Source organism: Aptenodytes patagonicus, chromosome 11, assembly GCF_965638725.1.
Source record: "Aptenodytes patagonicus chromosome 11, bAptPat1.pri.cur, whole genome shotgun sequence".
Taxonomy (NCBI): Eukaryota; Metazoa; Chordata; class Aves; order Sphenisciformes; family Spheniscidae; genus Aptenodytes; species Aptenodytes patagonicus.
In genome coordinates, this window is record NC_134959.1 from 23153964 (window position 1) to 23178623 (window position 24660).

General features: G+C 43.5%; 1 protein-coding gene across 11 annotated transcripts in view; it reads left to right on the top strand.

Moving 5' to 3' along the window:
* Window positions 1–1274: 1274 nt before the first annotated feature.
* CNOT1 (CCR4-NOT transcription complex subunit 1) overlaps window positions 1275–24660 on the top strand; it is a 61224-nt gene continuing 37838 nt past the window's right edge. For 10 of the 11 annotated variants that reach the window (XM_076349469.1, XM_076349475.1, XM_076349471.1 and 7 more), the window contains exons 1-14: window positions 1275–1404; window positions 7858–8134; window positions 12506–12613; window positions 13332–13430; window positions 13978–14046; window positions 14146–14200; window positions 14639–14842; window positions 16274–16442; window positions 18492–18618; window positions 18919–19029; window positions 20219–20389; window positions 20959–21086; window positions 22113–22353; window positions 23917–24036. In XM_076349469.1, coding sequence (XP_076205584.1) covers window positions 8033–8134; window positions 12506–12613; window positions 13332–13430; window positions 13978–14046; window positions 14146–14200; window positions 14639–14842; window positions 16274–16442; window positions 18492–18618; window positions 18919–19029; window positions 20219–20389; window positions 20959–21086; window positions 22113–22353; window positions 23917–24036 — 1704 coding nt within the window. In that variant the 5' untranslated portion in view covers window positions 1275–1404; window positions 7858–8032. Of the gene's footprint in view, window positions 1405–3306; window positions 3444–7857; window positions 8135–12505; window positions 12614–13331; window positions 13431–13977; window positions 14047–14145; window positions 14201–14638; window positions 14843–16273; window positions 16443–18491; window positions 18619–18918; window positions 19030–20218; window positions 20390–20958; window positions 21087–22112; window positions 22354–23916; window positions 24037–24660 lie in introns of those variants that run through there. The other variant, XM_076349470.1, reaches the window with a different exon arrangement.

The window sequence follows — 24660 nt, forward strand, 5'->3', positions numbered from 1 at the left end:
CGGCCGGGCTCGAGGTGGTTTCTGTGGGGCCGGGGGTGCTCGCCCCGTGCCGGGGGAGGGAGACGCTCCCGGCTGGGATGCGGGGACCGAGCCGTGTCCCCAAACGCCAGCCCAGCTCTCCCAGCTTTGGGGCGGAGGTTGTGGGGCCGCGGGCGGGTTTGGGGGCTGACCCCGCGGCGGCCGGCGGCCCCCTGCCAGAGGCGAGGCCCCGTCGCCTTCCTCAGGCCCTCGTACCCCGGGGTTCCCTCCCAGGGGAGGTCCTGGGGGTCCCGATCCCGGTGTTGGCACCCCGGGATGTCCCCACCCCCCCCCCCCCCCCAAGGTGGGTGCGGGGTGGCTGAGGCGGGCGGGAAGGGGCCGCTCCGGGGTTTCGGGGCGCGGGGTGGCAGCCCCGGCCCTGGGGGGGGGGGGCGCTGAAGGGGGTCCAAGAGTTTCCTTTCCGGGACCGAGGCCGGCGAGCTGGGAGCGTGCAAACGGACGGGGGCGGATTTCGGGGCAGAACGGCCCCTGCAGCGGCCCGGGGGGGGGGGGGGGGGGGGGAAGGTTCCGGCCCTGCAGGGCAGGGGGACGCGGTGCGCGGGGCCCGGGCCCCCGCCGCCATGTTGTGGGGACGCAGCGCCCGGGGCCGTACCACCGCACTGCGGGGGGGGGGGGGGGGGGAGTGCCCGGGCCACAGGCAAGCGCTCCGGGCCGTACCAAGGCAGCGCGGGGGGAGGCGCTCCAGCGCCTGGGCTCGTACCACCGCGCTGCGCGGGGAGGGGGGGGGGGGAGCGGTGCTTGGGGCCGTACCACCGCCGGGGGGGGGAGGGCGGGGCGGAGGGGGGCGGGGCGGACCGCACCACTCGGGGAGGGGCGGCCCCGCCCCCCCCGACTCCGCGCGCCCTTTGGCGCTCCCCGCCACTTCCCCTTCCCGCCCCGCCCCAGCGCAGCGCCCCGCGCTCATTGGTCGGCCTTGCCAGCCCGGGTTGGCCGCTGGCGCGCATGCGTGGACCAAGCGGCCTGCCAGCGCTGATTGGGCGAAACGGTAGGAAGGACTCCGGCCGCTCTCGGCCAATGGGCGCGCGGCGCTGGCTCCGCGCGGAGGGCCGGGGAAGGGCGGGGGGAGGACGGCAGAACGTCCCCCAGAGGTCGCGCCGCGTTGATTGGGCAGGTCGCGCGCGGCCCTGCGCCCTGATTGGGGGAGCGCCAGGCCAGGGGGGCGGGAGGCTCGGCGGGCGCCCCGCCCACCCGCGCCCCCGCTGCCCCCCCCCGCTGGCGTGCCGCGAGGGGACGGGGGAGGGGAAAGGCCGCGACGTGAGCGCGCGACCCCGTCCGCCATTTTGTAGCGAAACGGCGGAGGCGAGAGGATAAAAGCGCGAGCGGCCCCAGCCCGGCGCCCCGCTCCGGCCCCCTACGCCCCCTGAGGTGAGCGTCGCCCGCCGCGCCGAGTACAGCCCCGGCCCGCGCCCCGGCCGCCCCGCGGGTGGGCTGCCTGCGGGGGGTGTGGGAGCACCGGAGCCTCCGGGGCGGCGGGGGTCGCGGCCGCGATCTGGCCGCGGGGGTGGCGGGCGGCGGTGTAGGCCGCGGCGGGGCCGGGCGGCGGCAGGAGCCGGGCGGGAGGTGGCGGGGCCGGTAGAGGGAGCCCGCCCGGCCCGCCGTTTTTTCCGGGGTGCGTGTGGGGAAGCCTGCGGGGCCCCCGCGGCCTGGCCTGGCCTGGCCTGCGCCGCTCCCCGCCCCGGCCCTCGCCTCTTCGCCGCCGCCCGTTTCTTCAGCCGGCGTCCGATGGACGGGAGGAGCAGCCGAGCAAACTTTGAAAGGCTTTGCCCCGGCCCGGCCCGGGCGGCGCGGGCCGGTCATGGCTCGGGGCGGGAGGAGCGAGTGTCTTCAGGTCGGTGGGTTGCCGCTTGCGGCTCTCGGTGCGGGGAGGAAGGCTCCGGCGGCGGCGGCAGGCTGCACGGTGATCGCTTCGAGGGGGCACGGAAATCTTCGGCTTTTGAGCTGTTTTCATTTCTTTTCCCCGTCCGCTTTTGTAGCGTTGGTCGTGACAGGTGGAGCTCTGAGAGACTCAAAAAGCGGCCGGTGCTGGGCCTACCCCTGAGCTTGGCTCGCTGGCCTCTTTAGAAGATCGGCATTGTTGTGACTTACCCAAAGAAAAACAAGTAACCTGTAAACAGTGAGCTATAGTAACTAATCCGGTGACATAACCTTCCTGCAGACCACACGGAAGAAATGATTCTCAACGCTGTCCTCCAGTTAAGAACACGCTGCCCAGTAAAATGGACTTGCTTATTTCAAAACCAGAAATAGCAACAGTTGGCTCTTTTGACAGATGCTGTATTGTTAGAAATAGCTGCTTTGCAATAGTTCTCTAACTCGGAGTAGTATCATGTTCTCTTTATACAATAAGGTTAGTGAGCAGTTGTAGTTTAATTTCAACACACCACACACAATTTGGACTGCATTTACAAGAGAAGTGAGATCATGCTAAAAAATACCAAACCAGACACTTAGTCTGTTGATATGTCGTGAGCTTAGACTGTTTCTGAATCCCACTTGTTAGAAGGAAGCATGACATCTGCTCTCAGTGGAACATTGTTTTTAAGTGGGTGACAAAACAGGTATGATACCTGATAAGTCATTCTTAGTGCACACAACGTAAAGTGTTTCCTGTTTCTAAGGTAACTACATTGGCATTGACTAAAATTACAGGCAGGATGAGTCCAGGTGAGGTGACTGTCATAAACAGGAAACAAACTTAGTTGGTAATAGACTTGTTTGTCCTTTCTAGACTTGTTATTGTCTTCTTTTTTCTGCCCTTATGCTTTTAAGTTTGCTGTTGGCTGTTGATCCTCTTGGCCTGGTGTCTCCAAACCAAACTCATAGCAAGCTTGCTATCTACCTGTCTCTCCTCTTTAGAGAAGTACCTGATCCTGTTTATCCTTCTAGCACAGTGCAGCAGCAGATATTGAGTTCATTTTTAACTGATGCCGAAATGGCTACTGTTGGTGTTCAACTGAATAAGTAGAAGAGAAACTGTGCAAATGTAACTTTGGAAAAGTGGACGGTGATGTTTTGTGACCCCGTGATGGGTCATCGCTAAATACTGTTGGGAATTCTTATTACTGAGAATCATGGCTGAGGACATCACTGTTTTAGCCACATTTCTCTTTTGTTCTATAACCATTCCTACTATTATGAATACTGCAGTTCTCCTTTGCCTTTTGAAATAGCATTTAACTGTTCTAAAACACTTTTTGAACAGGGAAGACAGCATGAAGCCTTTGAGAACGGGTCCCTAAATTTCCTTCGCTTCCCTCCAACAGAAACTTCATCCTGCAGTGTTTGACTGAAGGGAAAGTGGGAAGTGAGAGTTTCTTGCGTTTTTTTTGTAAACAATCCTAGTTGAGATGTGCAAATGCCTGAAGTGGCCATGTCATGATTGATGCATGCCTGATGTATTTGAGGTAGGTTCCAAACCTGAAACTTAACTGGCCTTAGTGTATGGGAACAAACATATGTGCTTAGTTCAGCCGTTCTCTGTAAGCTAAAGTTACCGTGTCTAATCAGCATCGTGGCTTCCAGTTGACTGGAATTGCGTACAGTTTTCCAGTATGTGGAATGTTCAAGTGGCTTTTCTGTGGGTAAACACCTAAATTTGAACCGGTAATCAGTAGCTTATTTTACTGCTAATGTGACTTGCACTGTAAGGTTTTTCTGTCTGTAGATTGCGAAATGATAGACATCCTGAAATCTAACTTAACTATGGTATGATTCAAACCCCTCTTCCCCACCTTGGAGCACTTCTCATGTGGGGCTTCTGAGAGGTGTGTTGCTCTTCCATATGTTCTGTTTCTGCATGGGTTTGCGAAGAGGGTAAGAGACCGTGTTCTGAAGAACAGGTTTAGCAGTGGTGCTTTTAGCATGTTTAATATGATGCTTTTTGACAAGAGTTTAGAACCTAATCAGCGAACACGTTGCTGTTTTTGTCACTTGAGCTTTTTATCTTCCAAATGCAGTACACGTGGCCTAAAATCTTTACAGCTCTTGAAACCCAGTGGGAGTAGTTACTTACCTCTGCAAAATACTAAAAAAATCCAAAGTTCAGCTTAAAGTAATTTTGAAATTACTTTCTTTGGAAGGCTGTTCTCGAATTTGTGGAAGACTTCAGGTTTGTCATCTTCAGCAACAAGGCTTAGTTACTCGTAGTGATCTGCTTCAGGTTAGTAGAGAGTGTTTTTGTCAAACCTGACTGCTGGTTACATATTGGCCCTCTCTATTTTGTGATTTTTGGAGTCTTGCCTAAAATTTTATCCTATTTCTGTTTTAATAACCCAACAGAATTCTGTTGTTGAAAAGAATCTACTGAAATAGAAGCCAAATGTTTTGCTGATGGCCTGTTGATTTCCTTAGGAAGTGTTGAGGCTATGTAATACTGCAGATTTCAGTAAATATTTTCTACCTTTTAAAAATCAGCCGCGTTGCACAATATTAAATGGTAATCTTTTAAGAGCTCCTGGATCTTGTGTCTGATAGCTTAATCAATTACTGTATCATAGGAACTGTAGTTGAATTTTGTCAGCTAATTTAAGGGGGGTTTTTTTGGTAAACTCTTTCTGTCTGAAGCCTGGATTTTTTGAACCTGTAAGGTGGCGGGTTTGCCCCATGGACTGAAAGCTTCTTGAATTGTTGAGGCTGGTGTAGGGAGATTCATTCCCACTAAGAATATATGCATCTAAAAATAAAGTCTGCTTTGCATAGTGTTCATAGCTTTCTTAATCAGTGCTGTAGAAATTGAATTTTAGCCTTGCATTGAATGACCAGAGAGGTACCTGTGCACTTCTGCTTTCCGGGCAGGGCTCTCTTAGTTACTCTGATTTTTATATACTACTGTAAGTTAGGTTGCACCATTTGAAAGTGAGATGCTGTTAGTCTGGTGCTTGTGAGAGCTGCCAGGTTTTTTCTGTGTGTCAGGATACATACTGTGCAAGCCATATATTGAGAACATAAATAGGAAGCTGCTTCCTTCAGCTATTGTGTTCTGTCCTTGAGTCGCGGTGTCTGCTCAGGCTCTTGTTCTGCTTCCTTGAAAGGGAAGATCCCATTTTGACTCCAGCTTGGGTTCTCTGGTGGCACTGCCAGATTTTACAGTTAGAAAGTGGCAAAGCTTGTTGTGCTTCCACGCAATTAAAGCATATTGAGATGGTAGTCCCTGCTTTTCTTGGGAGAAAACAGTGATGCTAATAAGGGGGGGTGGGATGGTCTGTGTCAGTGCTCTGCAGGGTGTTGTGTGGCAGCAGGGAGGATGAGGTTTGCAACTGAGCCCGACTCAAGAGTTCCAGTACCTAAAAGCTTGATTTTTGGGTGGAGTCGGTGTGATTGCTGTGCTGTTTGTATTGGTCTGAGGAACAATACCCAGAGAAATGTGGGTTTTCTTCCTAGGTGCCTGCAAGGCAAACTCTGAAACTTCTGGTATTGCCTTAAAAATGACCGAGTTGGAGTTTTGGTTTCCTGTTCTTGAGTCCTGAGTTCAACCAGCCCTTGAGTTCTTCAGGCTGGTTGCTGAAATCTGGGGCTCTGATAGGGACTGAATTCCCCCTGCTAGCTGCTTGCGGTGGCTTTTGTAGGTGTAAGTACTGTGGCATGGTGGTCTGTCTGCTTGATTTTTAACAAATGTTTCTCAGAAGATTTATGTTGGTCCTGTATGTTACACCTTGCCAGTAAGAACGTCTTGGAAAGCGTGTACTTGCCATGCCCAGTGACACTTTCTGGATTATTCCGAAAGAGGAATAGAGTTATTAAAAAAATCAGGTACTGTGCTACTGAGAAATCTTGATAACTTTTGTGCCCATCCCCCTTCCTACAAAGCTGTTTCACAGTTGGTGGGCTTTTAAACCTGTAAATAAAGGTAATGAATTATAGCTTGTCAGATGTACAAAAAAAAAGTTGGAAGTTTTCTGTAATTCTTCTTGCTGCAGTTTTAAACATGCTCTGAAATTCTTTTGTAGCACAACTGCCTTGTCATTGAAGAATGTTTCCAATATTACTGCTTGAAAATTTCTTTTTCACGAGATGTAAGGGGTTTTTTTTGTGTATGTAAGATCTTATATAGCTTCTAGGAGTATGCAGGGTTTTCTAGGGCGTGCTGAAAGTCTGGAAGTCAGTTGATTATTTGACTTCCCTTACGAAGAGTTTACCCACGTTTTTATTTAATGTAATAAACTTTTCCCAAAGAGCAGAATGTGATCTTCATCCCCTGTGATAGGATTTGTTGCCTGATGCTTTGGGTGTCTGTGGAGGACGAAGAGGAGAGTAAGTTTCCCTCCAGATGTTGCATGTAAACTTGTTAGTCCTTCTGAGAGGTGTCCTGCTGCCTCTACTGCTGAGGCTATCACCTGTGTGGATTCTTTCCTGTATGCTGGGAGAAAATCTTTTAAAGTGTAGGCAGATGTTAAATAAGCTGTAGTTCTAAGTGTAAGCGAGTGAAAACCTTTGTATAAAGGGAGAGGGGGGAAGATTTTTCTAGTTCTACGCAGCACAGCCTTTTCAGCTTGCCTCCGTACTGTTCCTGTTTAATTCTTGCAGAAGGATGGCCAGCGTGTCGAGCTGTGCTGCTGCAGGGGTTGCTTTCTGAACTGATTTGCCCTGAGTGTTACACGTGCCAAGTTAACACATCACCTGTGCGATTCATCTCAATGATGAGGCAGAAATCCTGTACTGGTGGTTTTGGCCATATAGCCAAGACAGTAAAGCAATAGGTTTTATTCTGAAAAAGGCATCTTCAGACTCTTGGCACGAAGCCTAGTGACCTTTGTGTTTTGATCAAGTAGAGCTTCAAAACAGTGACTCTCCAGCTTGATTCCACCTCTGATAAATTACAGCGCTGCTTCTCGGAGCAGCTTACGGCTTCCTTTGAGACTCCTCAGGCTGTTGGTTATGCAGGACTTGCTTTGGGATGCAATTTTATCACATTGGCAATCTGTAATTTAACAGACGAGATGTCAAGTGCCAAGTTTTGTGTTGTCATAGAAATTTATTAAGCTGGCAAGCTCTGCTGTTGTAGCTCACTGGAAAACTGTTTCAGTATAAGCCAAATGTTAGGGTTAGTTTATTGCAGTTCTTTGTGTGTGTTGCTCATTCACAATTGCTTGTTTTGGTGTATACGGTTGAATGCAGTACTACTTTGATGGTAGTGAGGCAAAATATTGCAGAGATGGTTAAAAAGGACATTTTTTTTTCTATAAACTTGTGATTGATGCTTTGAATAATTCTGACCTCTGTTGCTGTGTGGTATCTAATTCATTATGCATCTTGTTTTCTTCTTTCTCACAGCGCTGAAAGGGTAGTCATTCTTCTGAGCTGTTTGCTAGCTCTTTCAGACTGGCAAAATGCAGAAATGAATAAATGTGGTCGGGTAGTGTGAAAACAACTAAGCTTGTGTTGTGAAGACTTAATAGTACTTCTTTTCCCTTGTGGACATAGTTATGTCAAATGGTTTATGTAAGTTAAGCTATCAAACATGTCTGTATTATCAATTTCTTTGTTAAACCTTATTTTTCTTGTTTGCCAAGCTAGCTTGTAAGCAAAAATATAAAAAAAAAAAAGCTCTGAGGCATAATGCTGAATTCTTCTAGGATTTATCTTTCTACCCTGTAGTGTTCTGGTGGAAGTAGAAAATACAGAGGAACCACTAACTGCTTTTAACACCATATAAACAGCTTAAAGATTTCTTTTTTAATTAAAAAAAAAAAAAACCAAAAACAACCCAACCTAAAAAACTTATTTTAAATTGACTGGTTCCATGACAAGATAACAGCAGTGCCTAGAACGTAGCTGTGAAGTTGCTACAGAACTTAAATCTAATGCAATATTGTCTTTCAGGTGCCATGTTTCAGAACAGAGGAAGACAACTGAGAAAGAAGAGCTGAAGAAAGTAACACAGAACCAGATACAGGCTAATTGGGGGAAAAAAAATTAACCTGTCTCTGAGGTGACTAAAGGGGAATAATGGTGATTTTGCGCCGGGCTCGGCCGCCTGCTTCCGCCCCAACCAGCAATGAATCTTGACTCGCTCTCGCTGGCCTTGTCTCAAATCAGCTACCTGGTGGACAATTTAACCAAGAAAAACTACCGAGCCAGCCAGCAGGAAATACAGCATGTAAGTAAACTAATGATGTTACAAAAGAAATTCTGGATAGAAAAAACGGGAGTGTCGAACGGAGTTTCTCTTCCGTTTGAATTGTACTCTGCAGTGCTCTCGTGTGCATTACTGCACACTGTTTTCTGCGGTGTTGAGAATCGCAGCTCGTATCTCTGATACTCCTGTTGGTTTCATCTGTCAGGTCATGGGATATGGCAGCTCAGAGCTGAGACCAATATTAACTTTGTAGTTGAATATTGGGATTAACTGCTGCTCCTAGAGTGTGGTATGCAAAGCTTTCCTAACTCCTTCAGGTTAAATCTTTCAGCTTTTGGACATTCTGTAGGACATTGTTAGTTGGGAGAGGGAGGAGAACATATATGTTTACTGTTCAGAGTTGTTGCGCTGAAAGCATGAGTACGTGCTTACTTATATCTGAATGCTTTCACTTACCTTGGATGGAAGTTTTTTTGCTCCTCTTTCAATGAAGTACGGCTTGGTGGTGAAGCCAGGCTGACTTTCTTGGCCCTGGGTTTTCAGAAGGCAGGCAGAGTAACTGTAGATTGAAACCCAAGTATCTAAGACCTGGGCAAGAATTCTGGTTTAACTGACCATTTTAAAAATAGCTCTGACTAGCAGGATGGACTGAAAGGCATTATCTGCAGAGGAGTGCTTAGGAGGAAGTGAATGTTACTGAGCCGGTTTTAGAAACTGGTTTAGTTCAGTTCCCAGCAGACAGCTGGGCCAGTTAATTTTTTTTTCTTACACTAGTGCAGTCCTGCAGTGATTTCAATCAGATTAGGAGGCCAGAGGGCTTAAGCACAGTGACTTTCTGGTAACAGCTGACTTCTTTAAAAGTGCATTCATTACTTATCTTGAGGTGAGAGGGGGTGACTTCAGCAGTATTCACTGCTTAAAATGATCTCGTAAGCTGTGGAGATGGAATACATCTCTTGTAACTTTTGTAAAGTTTCCATGTTTTTGCAAGTTGAGGACTTGCAGGGGGCTCATCTGAGATCATGCTGTCCTTCCATCAGTATTGGTTTTAACAGATGATTTTTGCAGCAAGGTGTGACTGAGGCGTGACTTGCAGATCTGTCATGAACACTTACGTAAAGGATAATAAACATTTCTTTGATTTGGGAGAAGATATGGCTGATCTGCCATTCAGATGGAATATAGATCTCTAAAATGGGGACAGATAGTTCCTTATCCTTCATGGCAGGCCTCTTAGACTCACTGTGTTGAGAGACTGGAAACTGGTCTGTGGAAATGGCTGGTTTGTGTATGTTTGGTTATAAGACAGATCTAGGATTTCAAGACTAAATTCCTAAAATCTCCATGATCCCCTGTCTTTTTATATATTTTTTTTAAACTTCCTGGTATTACTTTACTTTTGTGGTTGCTAGTACAATTTTTCCTTAGATAGTTGAAGAGATTATATGTGCATGCTCTAACTCTCTTTGTCTCACAGTACACTGCTTGGTGTAAGTTTTTGGCATAATGCACTCAATTTTACAAAGCTTATATCTAAGCATACAGAGTATGTGGAAAACCATACTTGGAGTTGTTCTTGTCACAACTGACCAAAATAACTCTTGCATGTAAATATGTCAGTCACAAGCATAACAGTGGCAAAGCGTGAGGAACTAATTTCTGCTTAAACATGCTTTCAGTAGTCATTTAACATAGGTGATGCTTCAAGACTGCTTTAAAAACCAGAATGTATGTATGTTAAAAAAAAAAACTTTTATGCATTTGTCAGAGAGACAAATTCTAAAGAATGGCTTCCTCTGAAATGAGTTTTTGTGGTCTCCTTTTCCTGAATTAGTGGTAAAGAGAGCCTGGTTGGAGAGGAGGGAAGGGCTTTGCGGACAGGTTCATCTAGGAAAGCAAAACTTTCTGGATCTAGGAAAGCAGAGTTACTTTTGGTCTAACCCTGTGTTTGCCTAAGCAAAATCCAACTTATCTCTGTATGATAAATCCAAATATGGGTGGGTCAAACTTTATCCCAAACTGAATCACAGACTGGTTGAGGTTGGAAGGGACCCCTGGAGGTCATCTGGTCCAACCTCCTGCTCAAACGGGGTCACCTAGAGCTGGTTACCCAGGAATATGTCCAGACAGCTTTTGAGTACCTCCATGGATGGAGACTCCACAGCCTCTCTGGGCAGCCTGTGCCAGTGCTTGGTCACCCTCATGGTAAAAAGAAGTCAGTCTTTACAGATTATTTTATGATTGGGTACACTGTCTTGTAAATGTATATGAAGGCTGCCAATACAAAGGTTTCTTTCAGCGCTTTCTACAGGAAAACTAGCAATTCTCATTCCCTGTTTCCAAGAAAAGCTTTTATGGGAATGTAGTTAGAGTTGAAAGATGCTGCACTGAACTTCTAGCCTTTTCTTCCCCTCCTCCCCATATGTTAAATTTTCAAATTATTAACCTTGTGTTGTTACCTTTATGCAAGGCAGCAATCTAATTCTGATGCAGAGAGGCTGTGTTGATGGCTTTAGTATGTACAGTTTTCTGTATCCATCTGCTTTGATGAATTCATCTTGGTCATGGCACCAGGTAGCTCCCTAGGAGTTTGATCCAGCTTCGTGCCAGTCTTGTTACCACATCTAAATCTATGTATTTAATTGGGATTGCCTGAGTTGCCTGTTTTCTGAAGCCTGAGCTAACTAGTAGAACTTGCTGTCAACTCAGTTTTGCTGCCTTTTGCACCAATCTGAGCGTCTTGCTACCTAATCATGGGGGATGGCTGCCTTCGAAGACAACAGCATTCAGTCAACATAACTGAAGTGGGCTATTTACTCTGGACTGACATCTCATGAGCATGTCTATTCTAGCCTCTGGTCAAGAAGCAGAGCTATATCCAACTCGGATGTTTCTTTCCAGCAGAACAAAACTTGGCAGCCACTGGAATAAGCAGGTTGTGAGGGAAAGGCAAGCATAGTGTCAGATAGTGGTAGAAAAATTGAGGTGAGAACAATCAGAAACAGCAGAACCAGAGTGGGGGCAGCCTAAAGCAATGCTGTTTGTCTTTTTGCACAAAGAAACTACGGGCAAACAAGGATATTCATGACATGGTGAAAGAGTGGGCTTGGTGGAGGCAGTCAGAGCATAGGCAGAGCTGCTGGTTTGTACTGGCACATGTTGTGTCTGTCCTGCAGCTAGAAAGTGGGAAGGCTGGATTTGATGTTAGCTGCTACTATTTGGACAAAAGAAGCAAGCTACTGGTGATTAAGTGACTTGAAATTTCTGCCAGTATGAATTTTATTAAAAACAAGTAATGCTGTCCAGTTAGATGAGGTTTGAAGAAATGAATGAACACTGAAACAACCTGAAGGTACTTCAAACAACAAGCTGATGAGCTGGTCTATAGCCAGGAGTTAAACTTAAGTCAAATGATGGGGGATGCTAACAAAAATGTTAGTGTTAAGATTTAGTAATGAGTGATAGGGGTTGCAAATTAACAAATGAGGTATGAGGAGGTATTTAAGATGAGTAGATGAGGCACTTAGGGACATGGTTTAGTGGGCATGGTGGTGTTGGGTCGATGGTTGGACTCGATCTTAGAGGTCTTTTCCAACCTCAATGATTCTATGAAATGCAGATCACCTATTTATGACTGAGGTATAGAATTCAGTTGAATGAGCTCTAATGATGGGGGAAAGACTTGGTAAAAGGTCTCAGCTGCAGGTGTTCAGCATGTGGTATTTGACTTTTAAAGCTTGCTAATGAGCAAGTTCAAGATGAATGTTTTTCTTTAGATGGCAGGAAATGCTTCCTGGATAGTATTCCCTTATGTCTTAAAAGACTTTGGAGTAATGGCGGCCAAGTCAGTCATGACCAGGAGACAATGTAGAAGCTGCCTGCAAGATCAGTGAAGACGCTGTGTGGTGGCTTATCTCTGGGATAAATTCCTGCTACATAGGCATAGCACAGAGGTGCATGCTGTCCCAAGGCCGTACTCTTGTAAGAGTTAGGCACTGTAGCTGTAGGAAGAAGTGGGGAAAAATGAGGCCATGACACTGTGTGGATTCTGGGCTGCTTTGGTGGCAGAGAAGCTTGAAATCATCCTCTAGGTGACTTGAAAACCCCTTTTTACTTAGCTTTTTAAGAATACTACCCATGAAATGCATGACTTCTGTGTCAATGACTTGTGTCTAGATTCTTTCTTTCTCTTAGTTTATACTTTTCATTTGCAAATAGGGTTAATGACTTGGTTTCTAGGTTACTGATTAAAAAGGAACATCCTTAGCAGTTTTATTAAAACTGTAGATGACTTAACTACTAGAAGTACTGCTGTATCTACAGTACTAGACCCAGATCTTGCTCTGTAATGACTGTTTGCTACCAAGTTGTTTTTGGATTTTTTTTTTCCAGATTGTGAATAGGCACGGTCCCGAGGCAGACAGGCATTTACTACGCTGTCTATTCTCGCACGTGGATTTCAGTGGCGATGGTAAAAGCAGTGGCAAAGATTTCCATCAGGTAAAGTTTGCACTGAGGCAGCTGCTTATTAGTTTTGGTTGTTACAAATGTGCAATAGGATTTGATCACAAAGCAATAGGATTTGATTTAAGCACAAAAGCAGGTTAGAGGTAGTAGCTTCAAGCAAACTTCTTTTCTGGTGTATGGCCTTTCAATTGCAAGCACCTTTTGCCAGTCCTCGAGTCAGAAGACAACAAATTGTTGATACCTGACTCTTACAATCCCTTGATCTGGAAAAACTGATAACTGCAATACAATTGCTCTTTCTGCTATGTGCAGTGCTCTATTTTGAAAACCTTTCTTTGCCTTCTAAAACTGTCCAAATCCACTAACTGGCACTTCTGGTGCTGGCTATGTCTGTTCTCAGGAGTCTTTTCATCCTTAAGCAAGGAATCCTTTGCCACAGACTTTTTAGCTCATAAACAGGAATCAGATACTCTTAGGTTGTCTATTGCAGTGTGTGAGGATGCTCACAGAAAATGAAACATTGCACACATGATGGAGAATGTTTGATCACTTTCTCAGTCTTAAAAGAAAAACCAAACTAAACTTGAAGAAAACTTGAATGAAAAGAAACTAGTTAATGAGAATTTGGGCACTTACAAGACTTAAGCACCTTATCTTCGTTTAGTTTTACCGCACACAGTGAACAGTAGTAGTTTTGTTTTATTGTCCTGTTACAAAACAATGAGTGTTGAAGTTATCTTGTTCTTTTCAGACTCAATTTCTGATCCAGGAGTGTGCGTCGCTGATTACAAAACCAAACTTTATCTCGACGCTGTCCTACGCCATTGACAATCCGTTGCACTATCAGAAGGTTTGTATGCTTCTTGAAGGGGATCCCCATGTCGGAAACTGCAGTGAATTGGTTCTATAGGAAACCAGCTGGTTTTCCCTTGTGTTTTTCCTGGGGTTTTTTTATGGCTAAGAGTAGTTGTACTAAAGTCTTCAAAAATTGAGCTTGCCCAGAAGTTGGTGGTTTTTTGGTTAAACTGAGCAAGTTATTCAATCACTCAGAATGACTGCAAACTAATTTTAAAGCTTAATCTAACGTTAGTACTTCATGGTTTGTTTGTGGCAGCCAGAACGGAAAGAAATCATCAGTGCTTCTGTTCCTTTCAATATGAAAGCCATGATAGGGGTTTAATAGTGAAAGAGTGGGATATGTGGAAGAAACTTTTGGTCTAGATGTATCCAAAAATAGTTCCAAAGATGCTTTGTTTAGCCATATAAGCTTTGTGGTAACCTACAGCAGAATAGTTACTAATATTCCAGACCTGCAAGAGGATTCTAGATAGCCTGCCACGTTACAAATGAGACTAATCATATAACAGCTTCCATATAACTCTTCTTACCTCTTTCAGAGTCTAAAGCCTTCACCCCATTTATTTGCCCAATTGAGTAAAGTCATCAAATTAAGTAAAGTACAAGAGGTAGGTGAACATTTATTTCAGAAATATTTTAATGTTTTTTGACTAAGCTTGTTCGAAAGGATGATGTCCCCTTACTATGGTGTTTGTTCTTGTTTGTAGGTGATTTTTGGTCTCGCTTTACTGAACTCTTTCAGCTCAGATCTACGAGGTTTTGGTAAGTGAAGCTTCCAAAGTACTGCAGCAGGGAGACCTTTTTTCTTTTTAAGCAGTGGGCTTTCTAGATGGATAGATGTGTGCCTGCGTGACCTGAGTAATGCAAGACCTTGCAATCAGTAGCGCTATTGAAGTCTAACACCATTTTGAGAGGGGCAATAGATAGCACAGTCATCTTGTCTTATATGAAGTTGGAGGTCCTTTCCATGAATGACTTGCTAGATAATGAATCAAATTGAGGTACTGTGATATCTTACCTTTTAGTTGTTCATTAATATTTGAGTTTTGAGGTATGGATTATGAGACTTCTATTTAAATCTGAACTGTTGTGGTTTGTGGTAAGCAAACTCAGATTAAGAGAATGGTACTTAGCTAAAAAGAGTCTTCATATTAAAAAGAAATTTCAGGTTTTGACTGTAGCTTCTTTTGTCTTCAAAAGCTGCCCAGTTTATCAAACAGAAACTCCCAGATCTTTTGCGCTCTTACATTGACGCGGACGTCAGTGGAAATCAAGAAGGTGGCTTCCAAGATATTGCAATAGAGGTCCTGCACCTTCTCCTATCCCATCTCCTTTTTGGGCAGAAGGGAGCCTTTGGGGTAGGACAGGAACAGATTGACGCTTTCCTCAAAACATTACGTAGAGGTAAGTGTGGTGGTGTTCCGGAAGCCTGACTAAATGCAAACTTGGAATGAATTTTCATAACTTACTGTCAGTGCAGACTGCTGCTGAAATGGTGGGGAGCTTGGTGAGGTAGAACTCAGTAAAATTTTCATAACTCTAAACTGACAAAAATACCACTGTTCTGGCATCGGGCCATAATGGACTGTTTATCTTTCAAAGAGCAGTAATAGGGTCTCATGTCTGGGTTTTTTGGAATGTTGTGATAAATAAGCATAAAGCAGGGGGTATTCAAGACTGTGTTTGCTTGCTTGTGTGGGATTGTGTTTGTGGATTTAACTAAAGCAACTCAGTTTACTGTAGTTGAAAAACTTGAACTCCTTACAGTGTAAGGAACATATGTTACCATTTCAAATAGGTGGATTTTAAGCAGTGGGTTGTTTATACTGGGTGCAGATCTGTGAGGAAGCACTAGCACAGTGAGGGAAGTGGCTTTGAATAAAACTCTAGTTCATTTCCTGGAACCTACCGTAGTCCTTGTGTGGTGGCAGGGGATGTTATCGATAGAAGAGACTACCAGTTCACAGCCTGAAACAGTGTTTGCTGTAAATCCATCAGAATAAGGAGGATTTGGACTCCACCTGAATTTAACTCAGCCCACTCCTTAGTTCTGCACAGACCTAGAGGAAGGCACCCTTTATACAAGAGCAAAATATTTGTTCTATTTAAGTGTAACTTCTTAGTTCATACTTACTTTGATGAAGATAAATGTATTCGCTTCTGCAATTCCTCTCACTTTGCTTTGGGAAATTGGGAACTCTTCTCTGAATGGCCCTGAAGGGTATGGAGGCATTATGCATCATCTTGAAGGTAATGCTGTCTCAGGAAGGCCCGCCCATAAGGTGTCTTTGCTGCTTTCCACTGTGAGCAAAACTCCCACCCGCACATCTGATCCTCTCGTTACTGTGTCTCTCAAACTTTGCTTCCCTGGAAGGAATAACGGAGTATTCTCTCTTTCCATGCCCAAGTGCCTGGTTTAGATTTGCTAGACTTCTTAGACTCGATAGCAGCTCCTTTGTTTCCTAATACTTCCTGATTTGGAGGAGAGGCTTTTGCTCTACTGCTGTATTGTTTCCTGCTCTGTGCTTTTTTTGGATGACTGCTGTTGGTGACAATCTAGTTCTAAACTTACCACCAGCGCAGCTGCTAGCCCTTCGGGCAGCTGCAGTGAACCTGTATGAACCTAGTCTATTCTACATTCTTGTTCTCTAGGAATATCCAAGTGCCAGTAGAGAACTGGGAGGTGGGATGGAGGAATGCTGCACGAGTGGCCCCTTGATTTCTGCAGCTGCAGGGAGACTCTAGCACAGCAGTCAAGTTATTTTGAGTAGTCACTTGCATGCAACTGGTATTCTGGGTTTTTCGACACTTTTTTTTTGTTACTCTTGCCTTTAGATTTTCCCCAGGAGCGTTGCCCTGTGGTGCTTGCACCACTTCTATACCCTGAAAAACGGGACATTCTAATGGACAGGATCCTGCCTGATTCTGGAGGGATAGCCAAAACCATGATGGAGAGTTCTCTGGCAGATTTCATGCAAGAAGTTGGCTATGGCTTTTGTACAAGGTTTGTAGGAAAATGTAATTTTCAAGCATCTTGGGTGGTGGTGGTTTTCTCTCTTGTTTCTTGAGGCAAAAGGTAAAGAACACTTAAAGTACTAAAATAACTAGAACCTCATTAAGTATTATGAGGTCACTTGTTTTGATTCCTGTTTTATATTTTGCGTTGTTCTAATATGTATAGCATGTCTGTTGAGACTGTGTAGGATTTTGTGATGGTAAGAAGTGCTAGGTGAAGGTATTCAAATTCCTTGTAAAGATTTTATAAGAATTTGACCATCACACTTTTTTAAGTAAAAACAGAGTGGGTAGGTAGGCATAAATGCCAAATAAGTCCTACTAGATCTTTGGAAGAACTTTGCTCTTGTGACAGACTCCTGTTAGCTCACCGTCCACATGAAATAGATTACAGAAGAACTGAAGGTAATAGTCTCATTTCAAGAGAGTTGACCAGCAGCACCTTTCTGTTGGTATTGGGTTTTGATCAGTGTGGTACACAGTGTGATTGAGATTATTTGTAGCTGTAAAATCTAATTATGATAGTGAATTGCTAGAGTATCTTGACAGCTGCATCAGTCTTTGCCTGCTTGAGGCTTATTTTGTTAAAAATACAGCTGTCTTAAACTCGCCTTGGGTTTGTGTGTATATTTGTGACATACATTGCCCACATATTCAATAGTGTTCCATATTCTCGCTCTCTGCCCCTAGTCAGAAATGTTAGATGGGCAGCTCTGTTGACTTGCTGGAGCCGTGTGAAAGGGGCTGTCGTCTGTAGAGCTGTGTGGATTTGCAGGAGTGGTGTGAGCAGGGCTAAAGATCTTCGCTTATAGCACCTAGCACAAGCATTGCATTACGTGAGCTATTTGTTTATATATATATGTGAACTGGAATAGTTACTAGAAAGGTGGAAGGAGAAGCTAGACTTTAGTCAGAAGCTGTTTATTGAAGACTTAATTTGAATATATTAAAGGCTTATTTCCGGCTGTATATCTGCTATCTGCACAAATCCAGCTCAATTTTTGAGCGCAGTTTTTAAGGATTTAGGATAGTGCTCTAATACTGATAGTGATAACAGGAGCCTGCAAGTGTGTGGCTGGTTTTGAAGGGGGCCTTAGTCTTAGACCTCAGTATGAACCTAGCGGTTTTTTAAAGGAAGGTTCACTTAAGAAGCTTAAGCTAAGAGAAGTAAATGATTCTGTATTTTCAAAGACAGACTATTGACTACTTTGGGGAGGTGATCAGATCTCAAAGATATTAACATAAGTTTCTGTTTAAACAGTGAAGTAAGGAAACACAATGTAAATGTGTTGGAAGATACTGAAAATTACTTCCTTTAACATATACCTGTTAATAAAACAGTTTTTTGATCTATAGTGATGCTGTATAAATCTTGTTGGCCTAACTAAAAGTGAAACAAAAACTGCAAAAAAGGCCTTCAGTTCTAAAATTTGAACTTAAGCATCTGCTCATTGCTTGCTCTTTTGGCTCCTTGAAGGTTTTTGCTAGTGACCTCTGATCAGAAACGCCATGGCTTACATCAGGCTAAAAAGCGTACCTTCACACCTTACCTTTTGAACAGTGCACGTCATTTAGAAACGTGCGCTCTCGGAGCCTTTGTTTCACTTTTAGCTAGCAGAAAACTTCAGTCTTTGAAGCTCTGTATCACAGGTCAATGCATGGAAGTGCTTTTAACAGAAAACAGTGCAAAACCTGCCCTGTGCTTTTACTTTGACAGAGTATAGCCTGTGAAACATCTCTCACTGTCACTTAAGCAGACCTAGCTTTGAACTGAATACATGGCACAGTATGTTTCATGGAAAAAATTGCACGGACTTTCTACTGAATTTCTCTTCTTGCTTGCCCTGGAATTTTGTTATGTTGGATCATTTGACTAACATAACTGAAGTTGAGTGGTCGTATTTTACAGTCTGCAATTAGTTTCTCCCAACAATCTGTGTGCTGTCCCAACGGTACTCACAGGTCTTATTTTGGTCTGTCTTAACGTTGTGCCACGGTGAAACCTGTATTAAGATCTCTCTGTTTTGTTGCATCTTAGTGTCGAAGAATGTCGCAACATAATCATGCAGTTTGGTGTTCGGGAAGTCACAGCTGCCCAGGTTGCCAGGGTTTTGGGGATGATGGCTCGAACTCATTCGGGGTTGACGGATGGTATTCCATTACAAGTGAGTGGCCTGCTGGGGCGGGGATTATATGTATTTTAACCAGCAGAAAATGAAGAGTTAAAATGCTAGCCTCTAGTAATTTAAGAATTGCTTTTATTATTCAACGCTTATACTTCTAACTGTTCTGCTGTAAATGTCTATAATACATTCCTGAATGAAAGATTCTCAGAAGTGTGAAACAGGTGTCGTTACTGGTCTGACCTTCTGCTTACCTTCATAGTGCAGGGAGTTCTGTAGCTAGTGGCTTTTGAGACTGCTTTATTTTTAACTAGTATCTGATTGAGTGTATTTAACTTGCAGTCTATTTCGGCTCCTGGCAGTGGGATTTGGAGTGATGGGAAAGATAAAAGTGATGGAGCACAAGCCCATACCTGGAATGTGGAGGTCTTAATTGATGTTCTTAAAGAACTGGTAAGTTTTGTGAGCATCTTGGTCTTTTATGTGGAATATCTGAAAGAAAGTCATGTCTCAGTGTGAATATAAAGCTTTTTTAGCTCCTAGCAGCCTGGATGGCTTTGAATCTCACTAATGTAATTGTGCTGCTGTACTTAAATGATTGGTGTTTTTTTTTTCTTTGTGAACAAGAATATTTTGAAGAATTGTGGGAGATAAAAGCTGCCTGAATGGCTAACTTGGGTGCAACTTGAGATTTATTCCACACTGCTCCCACGTACTCCAGCATGTGTTCTCTGAGGGTTTTTTGTGTTTGGACTTACTTCTGACAGTGGAAAATTTTGTGCATCAGGCACCTTGTTTTGAAAAGCTTCTCACTGTAGGCATTAATGATGAAAATGAAACAAAATATTTTTGTAGCTACTCATTCCAAAACTCTAAATGCTTCTTGCGTGCGATGACGCTTCAGAAATAGGAAAGTTTTTCCACCACATCATAAGTGACAATTTTTGTAATTCATTCAGTGAAACATGACTACCATTTCCTTTGCCTACCTTATATTGGGTGATTTTTTTTTTTCTGTGTTCCCTCTAATCTATGCAGGAGTCACTGTTTTGTTTTTCTAAACCTTGGAACATACAACTAGCTTTGTCTTTGGTGCTCACCTATCTCTGAAATGAGTGGTCTGCGTTCCGCAATGGCGGTAGTTCCCTCCAAGCTCCCTCAACCTTATGGTTTCACACTATTGCTGAAAATCTAATAGGTGCTTTGCAAGAACTTGCAGTGTACATTCTTCAAGAGGAAAAGCAAGTTCTGCTTGGCAGCGGGTCAGACCCTTCTGCCTTTTATTGGAGGGCATATGGAAGCCTACAAAAGGAATGAGTTAGCATGCTAAGAAAGGCGCTATGTGTTCGGATGGTTTTTGGGTTTTCTTTGAAGACTTGTTAATGAAATGTTTGGAAGGATAGACAGCTACTGCCTGTAGTGCTGGGGGAAGTGCAGTCTCACAGGCTAGTTTCAAACATTAAGTTGCATCAATTCTCACAACTATCTAAATCCTGTTCTTTTTAAAACAAAAACCTTGCTTTCAACTAAGTCAGGTGCATGTTAAGCTGGATAAAATACAGATGAAGAGGGGTTCTTACAAGACAGTACTGAAGGTTGTAATGTTCAAGGCTGACTACTGTCTTGTTTTTCCTGGTTGCAGAACCCTAGCCTGGACTTCAAAGTAGTAACCTATGAATTGGACCATCCGGGATTTCAGATTCGTGACAGCAAGGGCCTGCATATTGTAGTGTTTGGTATCCAGAGAGGGCTGGGCATGGAAGTTTTTCCAGTTAATGCCATATACAGACCTTGGAAGCACGCAGAGGGCCAGGTAGGTTTACCAGCGTTTCTGCTGTATCTGTACAACACTTGCGAAGTTCCTGAATTTCTTGAATGGCGAATGTGGATTGGTAATGTGAATTGTTAGGCAAGCCACATTTGAGAACTTGGCCTGTAAGGCATAGGCCTCAGGCATGTTACTGAAGTACAGTCTGTTAACTGAACAGTGTCTGCATTGTTTGGGAGGAGACGGTCGCTTGCTGTACATGCTGTACATGTGTGACGACACCTTTGGTTTTAGCAGAGTTCTGATGTGTAATGCAGCTGAGCGTGGAACTATTGCTGCATGGCTGTGCATGTCTGAGGTTTTTACCTGTTTTCACAAAAAGGCTACAGCTTTGTGCAAACAAGTACCCCCCGCCCACCTGTATCTGTCACTTTCAGAAATCCGGGGAGGAGATATGTGAGGTTCAGTCTTGTGTAAAACACATTGATAGTAAATCTTGGCTCATCTCTACTGCTTTGTTGATTTGCATCGTTCTCAGAAATGTGGCAGTTGATAAAGTGGAAGGAACCTGAAAGTCTAAATATCTAAACCATTTTTGATGTCTATTATTCCAGCTCTCCTTCATTCAACATTCCCTCATAAACCCTGACATCTTCTGTTTTGCTGACTACCCTTGTCATACTGTTGCCACAGACATCCTGAAAGCACCACCAGAGGATGACAATCGAGAAATTGCTACATGGTAAACCTGCTCTCAATTGCTTTTCATACCTAGAGCTAGAGTAAGATTCCTTGTCTGGTCAAATGTGGCTTTATCTTCATGCAACCAGATTTATTTGTAGCCGTGTGTACATCCCAATAGATCAGCCATTAGTATTTCTTCCATGTTTGATTGGTGAAAGTTCTCATATTGTCAGAACTTCTATGTACTTCCATAATACCTGAAAATGTACTGCCAGCTCTTGCTTTTACTGGAGTCTTCTGGTTGTCTGGAGAATTTCTGCTGATGTATTTTGGCAGGTACTGTGAGCTGAGAGGAGGGGATAGACAAGGTATGAATTTAAATCTGTCTTTCCCAGGATGACATTAGAGAAACTTGCTCTACTTGTCTGAAAGAAGTCCTGGGATTTAAATAGTAACTTTAAATAGCTGTTGCTGAGTTACTGCATAAAGCTGACTAGTGTGACTTTCTGAGCTGACCTTTACACCCCTTCTTTTGATATAGCTGTGTAGCTGATTTCAGTGAAGATACTTGCTTCTGTTTCCATTGTATGGCCCAAAATAGGGAATTGGAGGATGGGGAATACAGGCAAATTGGGGAAGGTGGCAATGATTACTTTGTCTGTAAAGCAGACAAAACGAGTAGAATATCTTCACTAAGTTTCACAGGTGGGGACTTGGAGGTGTTTAAAAAAGTGTATTCCATTTCTGGAAGTATGTTTCAAGCTAAATTATCCAAGTGACCCACCTCAAGCTGAATTTTTTCAACATCAGCTTTCAATTTTCCCTCTTCCCTAACAGAATCAGAAGCTCTTAAGCTCTTAAATTGGTTTGTTTAAAAAAAGGGAGTTATTTTTCACGGTTGAGAATGGTCTTGTAGGCTTAATTGTATGTGATAAGAGCTGCAATATCAGGTTGTTTGCAGTGGGCATTGCTTTATATCGTCTTACAGTTGTTGCTACAAAATGCTTGAATCCAGGATGCTGTGAGCTAACTACTTTGTAACTTTTTTCGGGGGTTGTCTATTTGTTTTTTTTTCTTTTGTTAGGAAGAGCCTGGATTTGATTGAATCTCTGTTACGATTGGCAGAAGTGGGACAGTATGAACAGGTTAAGCAGCTCTTCAGTTTTCCTATCAAGCATTGCCCAGATATGTTGGTATTGGCCTTATTGCAGATCAACACGTCCTGGCATACCTTGCGCCATGAACTCATCTCCACACTCATGCCAATTTTCCTTGGCAACCATCCCAACTCTGCCATCATTTTGCACTATGCATGGCATGGACAGGTAAGTATTTTCACTGGATTGTGCCTGTAGTTTGTTCATGTAGCTGAAAACTTGTTAAATGGGTTGAACAGTTAGAACAACAATGCTTGTATTGGTTTATGAGCTGGGTAATTTAAAACCCTAGAGGTAAATTATCAGTGGTTTATGCAAAATAATACAAGTTGTCTCCTCCCCGTCTTGAAGCAAACTGTTGTGATTTGATTTTCTTTGGGGAAATGTATTCAGAACAAAGAAATAATGTTCACTGAGAAAATATTCCTGGAAAAGTAGAGACACCAAAGTTAAGTTAGACTTTTTTAACCTTTCAGTTTTAACCAAAGTTGACCAAAGTTTGATTTTTAAAAAAAAAAACCCAAAACATAAGAACACCAAAAACCTCACAACAGCAACAACCCCCCCACCAAACTCTCAACCTCACGCATTTAAAGTGTAGAAACTTAAAGCAGTAAGAGGTGAGGAGGTTTAAACCAACATAACCTCCGTTGTAGTTGCTAAAAGATGGAGGCTATTCTAGGTATAAAGAAACTACTTACACTGTAAGTTTTAAGAGTCTAGGGTGTTTTCTGAAAACTTAGGACTGGCTGCTGACCTGTTTCAAGGAGAGCTTCCATGTAGAGACAGGGTAACTATGTATGCAAATCCCATGCTTTTAATGGGCAAACAAGTAGGCTTTTATGGATTTGCTTTTGGTATGGCCTTCATTGTGTCCACTGGTAGTTAAGCAAATAGGAGTCATAAGAAGAAACTTAAGACAGAGGAAGCCTCTGGGGTGGGAGGGAATCTGCATTAGGAAACTTCTTGCCCTGTTCAAGTAAAGTAGAGTTAATGACTAATAAAGCTTGACCTCTGAGGTCTTGGTCCACATTCACTGCAAAATTAAGGCTATTTGCTAGCTGAAGTGCTATGAACATTTTATATTTTTCCTTTAAATTGGAGAATGGCGGGGTGGAACAGAAGTGATGTGCTTTTTGCATAAGGTCTTGAAATGGCAGAATATGCAATTTTTCCACAGGGTAGGCTTCAGAATAAAGTACGAAATGATGGCTGCCGTGTGACATGGTGCCATTCTACAACTTGAGGATGTTTCACTTCCCCAGATGAGGGAGCCTTTACCCAAAACCTTTGCTGCCATCAAAATCTTAGTTGTGTTGTAGTTTAAAATTGCCCCTGTGTGAGCAAAGAGCTAGATACTGTTTTCCATGTTAAGGTGTGACATTGCAATTCTCACTTCAGGACACCGTGTCAGGCATAATGTTTTGTAATTGATTTGCATATTCCAAAAGCAATTTCTCTACAATTGAGAGGAATTAGACCTGTACAGTGGTAGGAAAGAGATGGGGATGTACATACTTACCACTTGTAGTCATTCTACATCCTTTAGTTGTAGCTCCTGGATAGATTATTATGGCACAAAAAGAGCCCAACTCAGAAGCTCAGTTCTGAAGCTAAAGAGTAAATATGTTTGCATGTTAAGCTTTAGAGGGAAAATATCCTACTTAATGTTCACATAGTTGATCCTTTTCCTAGAGGCATGAAGTACAATCCTAATTTAATTCTCCTTAGGGTCAGTCTCCTTCGATTCGTCAGCTTATCATGCATGCAATGGCAGAATGGTACATGAGAGGGGAGCAGTATGACCAGGCAAAATTGTCACGTATTCTTGATGTGGCGCAAGACTTGAAGGTGAGTTTTGCAGAACACTGCCATTATTTTCTGTCTGGTGTCTTATGCAGACTTGGTCATCTTTTTTTTACAAAGGCTAAGCTTAACTTAAATGTGACTAATTTAGTAAGGATTACTTTGTTTAAGCATGTCTGAATTCAGTTGTTGCTGCTGTACCTCATCTTAAAAAAAAAAAAAACAACCAAAACCAAACAAAAAACCCCCAAAACCAGCCTATGTTCATGTGACTTTAAGTGCTCTTCAGCTGAGTTGTGGTATCCCACTACAGATGCTTTCTAGCCTGTCCAGTTGTGAACCCAAGACGTTTTACTTGGTGTTTGCAGTAGAGTTGGTTATCGTGGCTCAGCTGACAAGTAACTTGGGAAGCAGTGTACTAGAACTGCTTGCTATGTGAATGTACTGTAAATCCAGGAAGAGCTTTGACTGTTTTAACCATGAATACCATTGAAATGGGAATGTAGAAAATATCCTTCAGATATTTGTGCGAAGGTGGCACTGCGAAGCTTAACGGAACGGGGATTTCTTAAGAATACTACTACTTTTCAGTTTACACATTCACAAAAGACTGGAAGTTGTGACTGACTTCTTTGAGGCCATTATTGCTTCCTAAAAGTTAGATGCAAA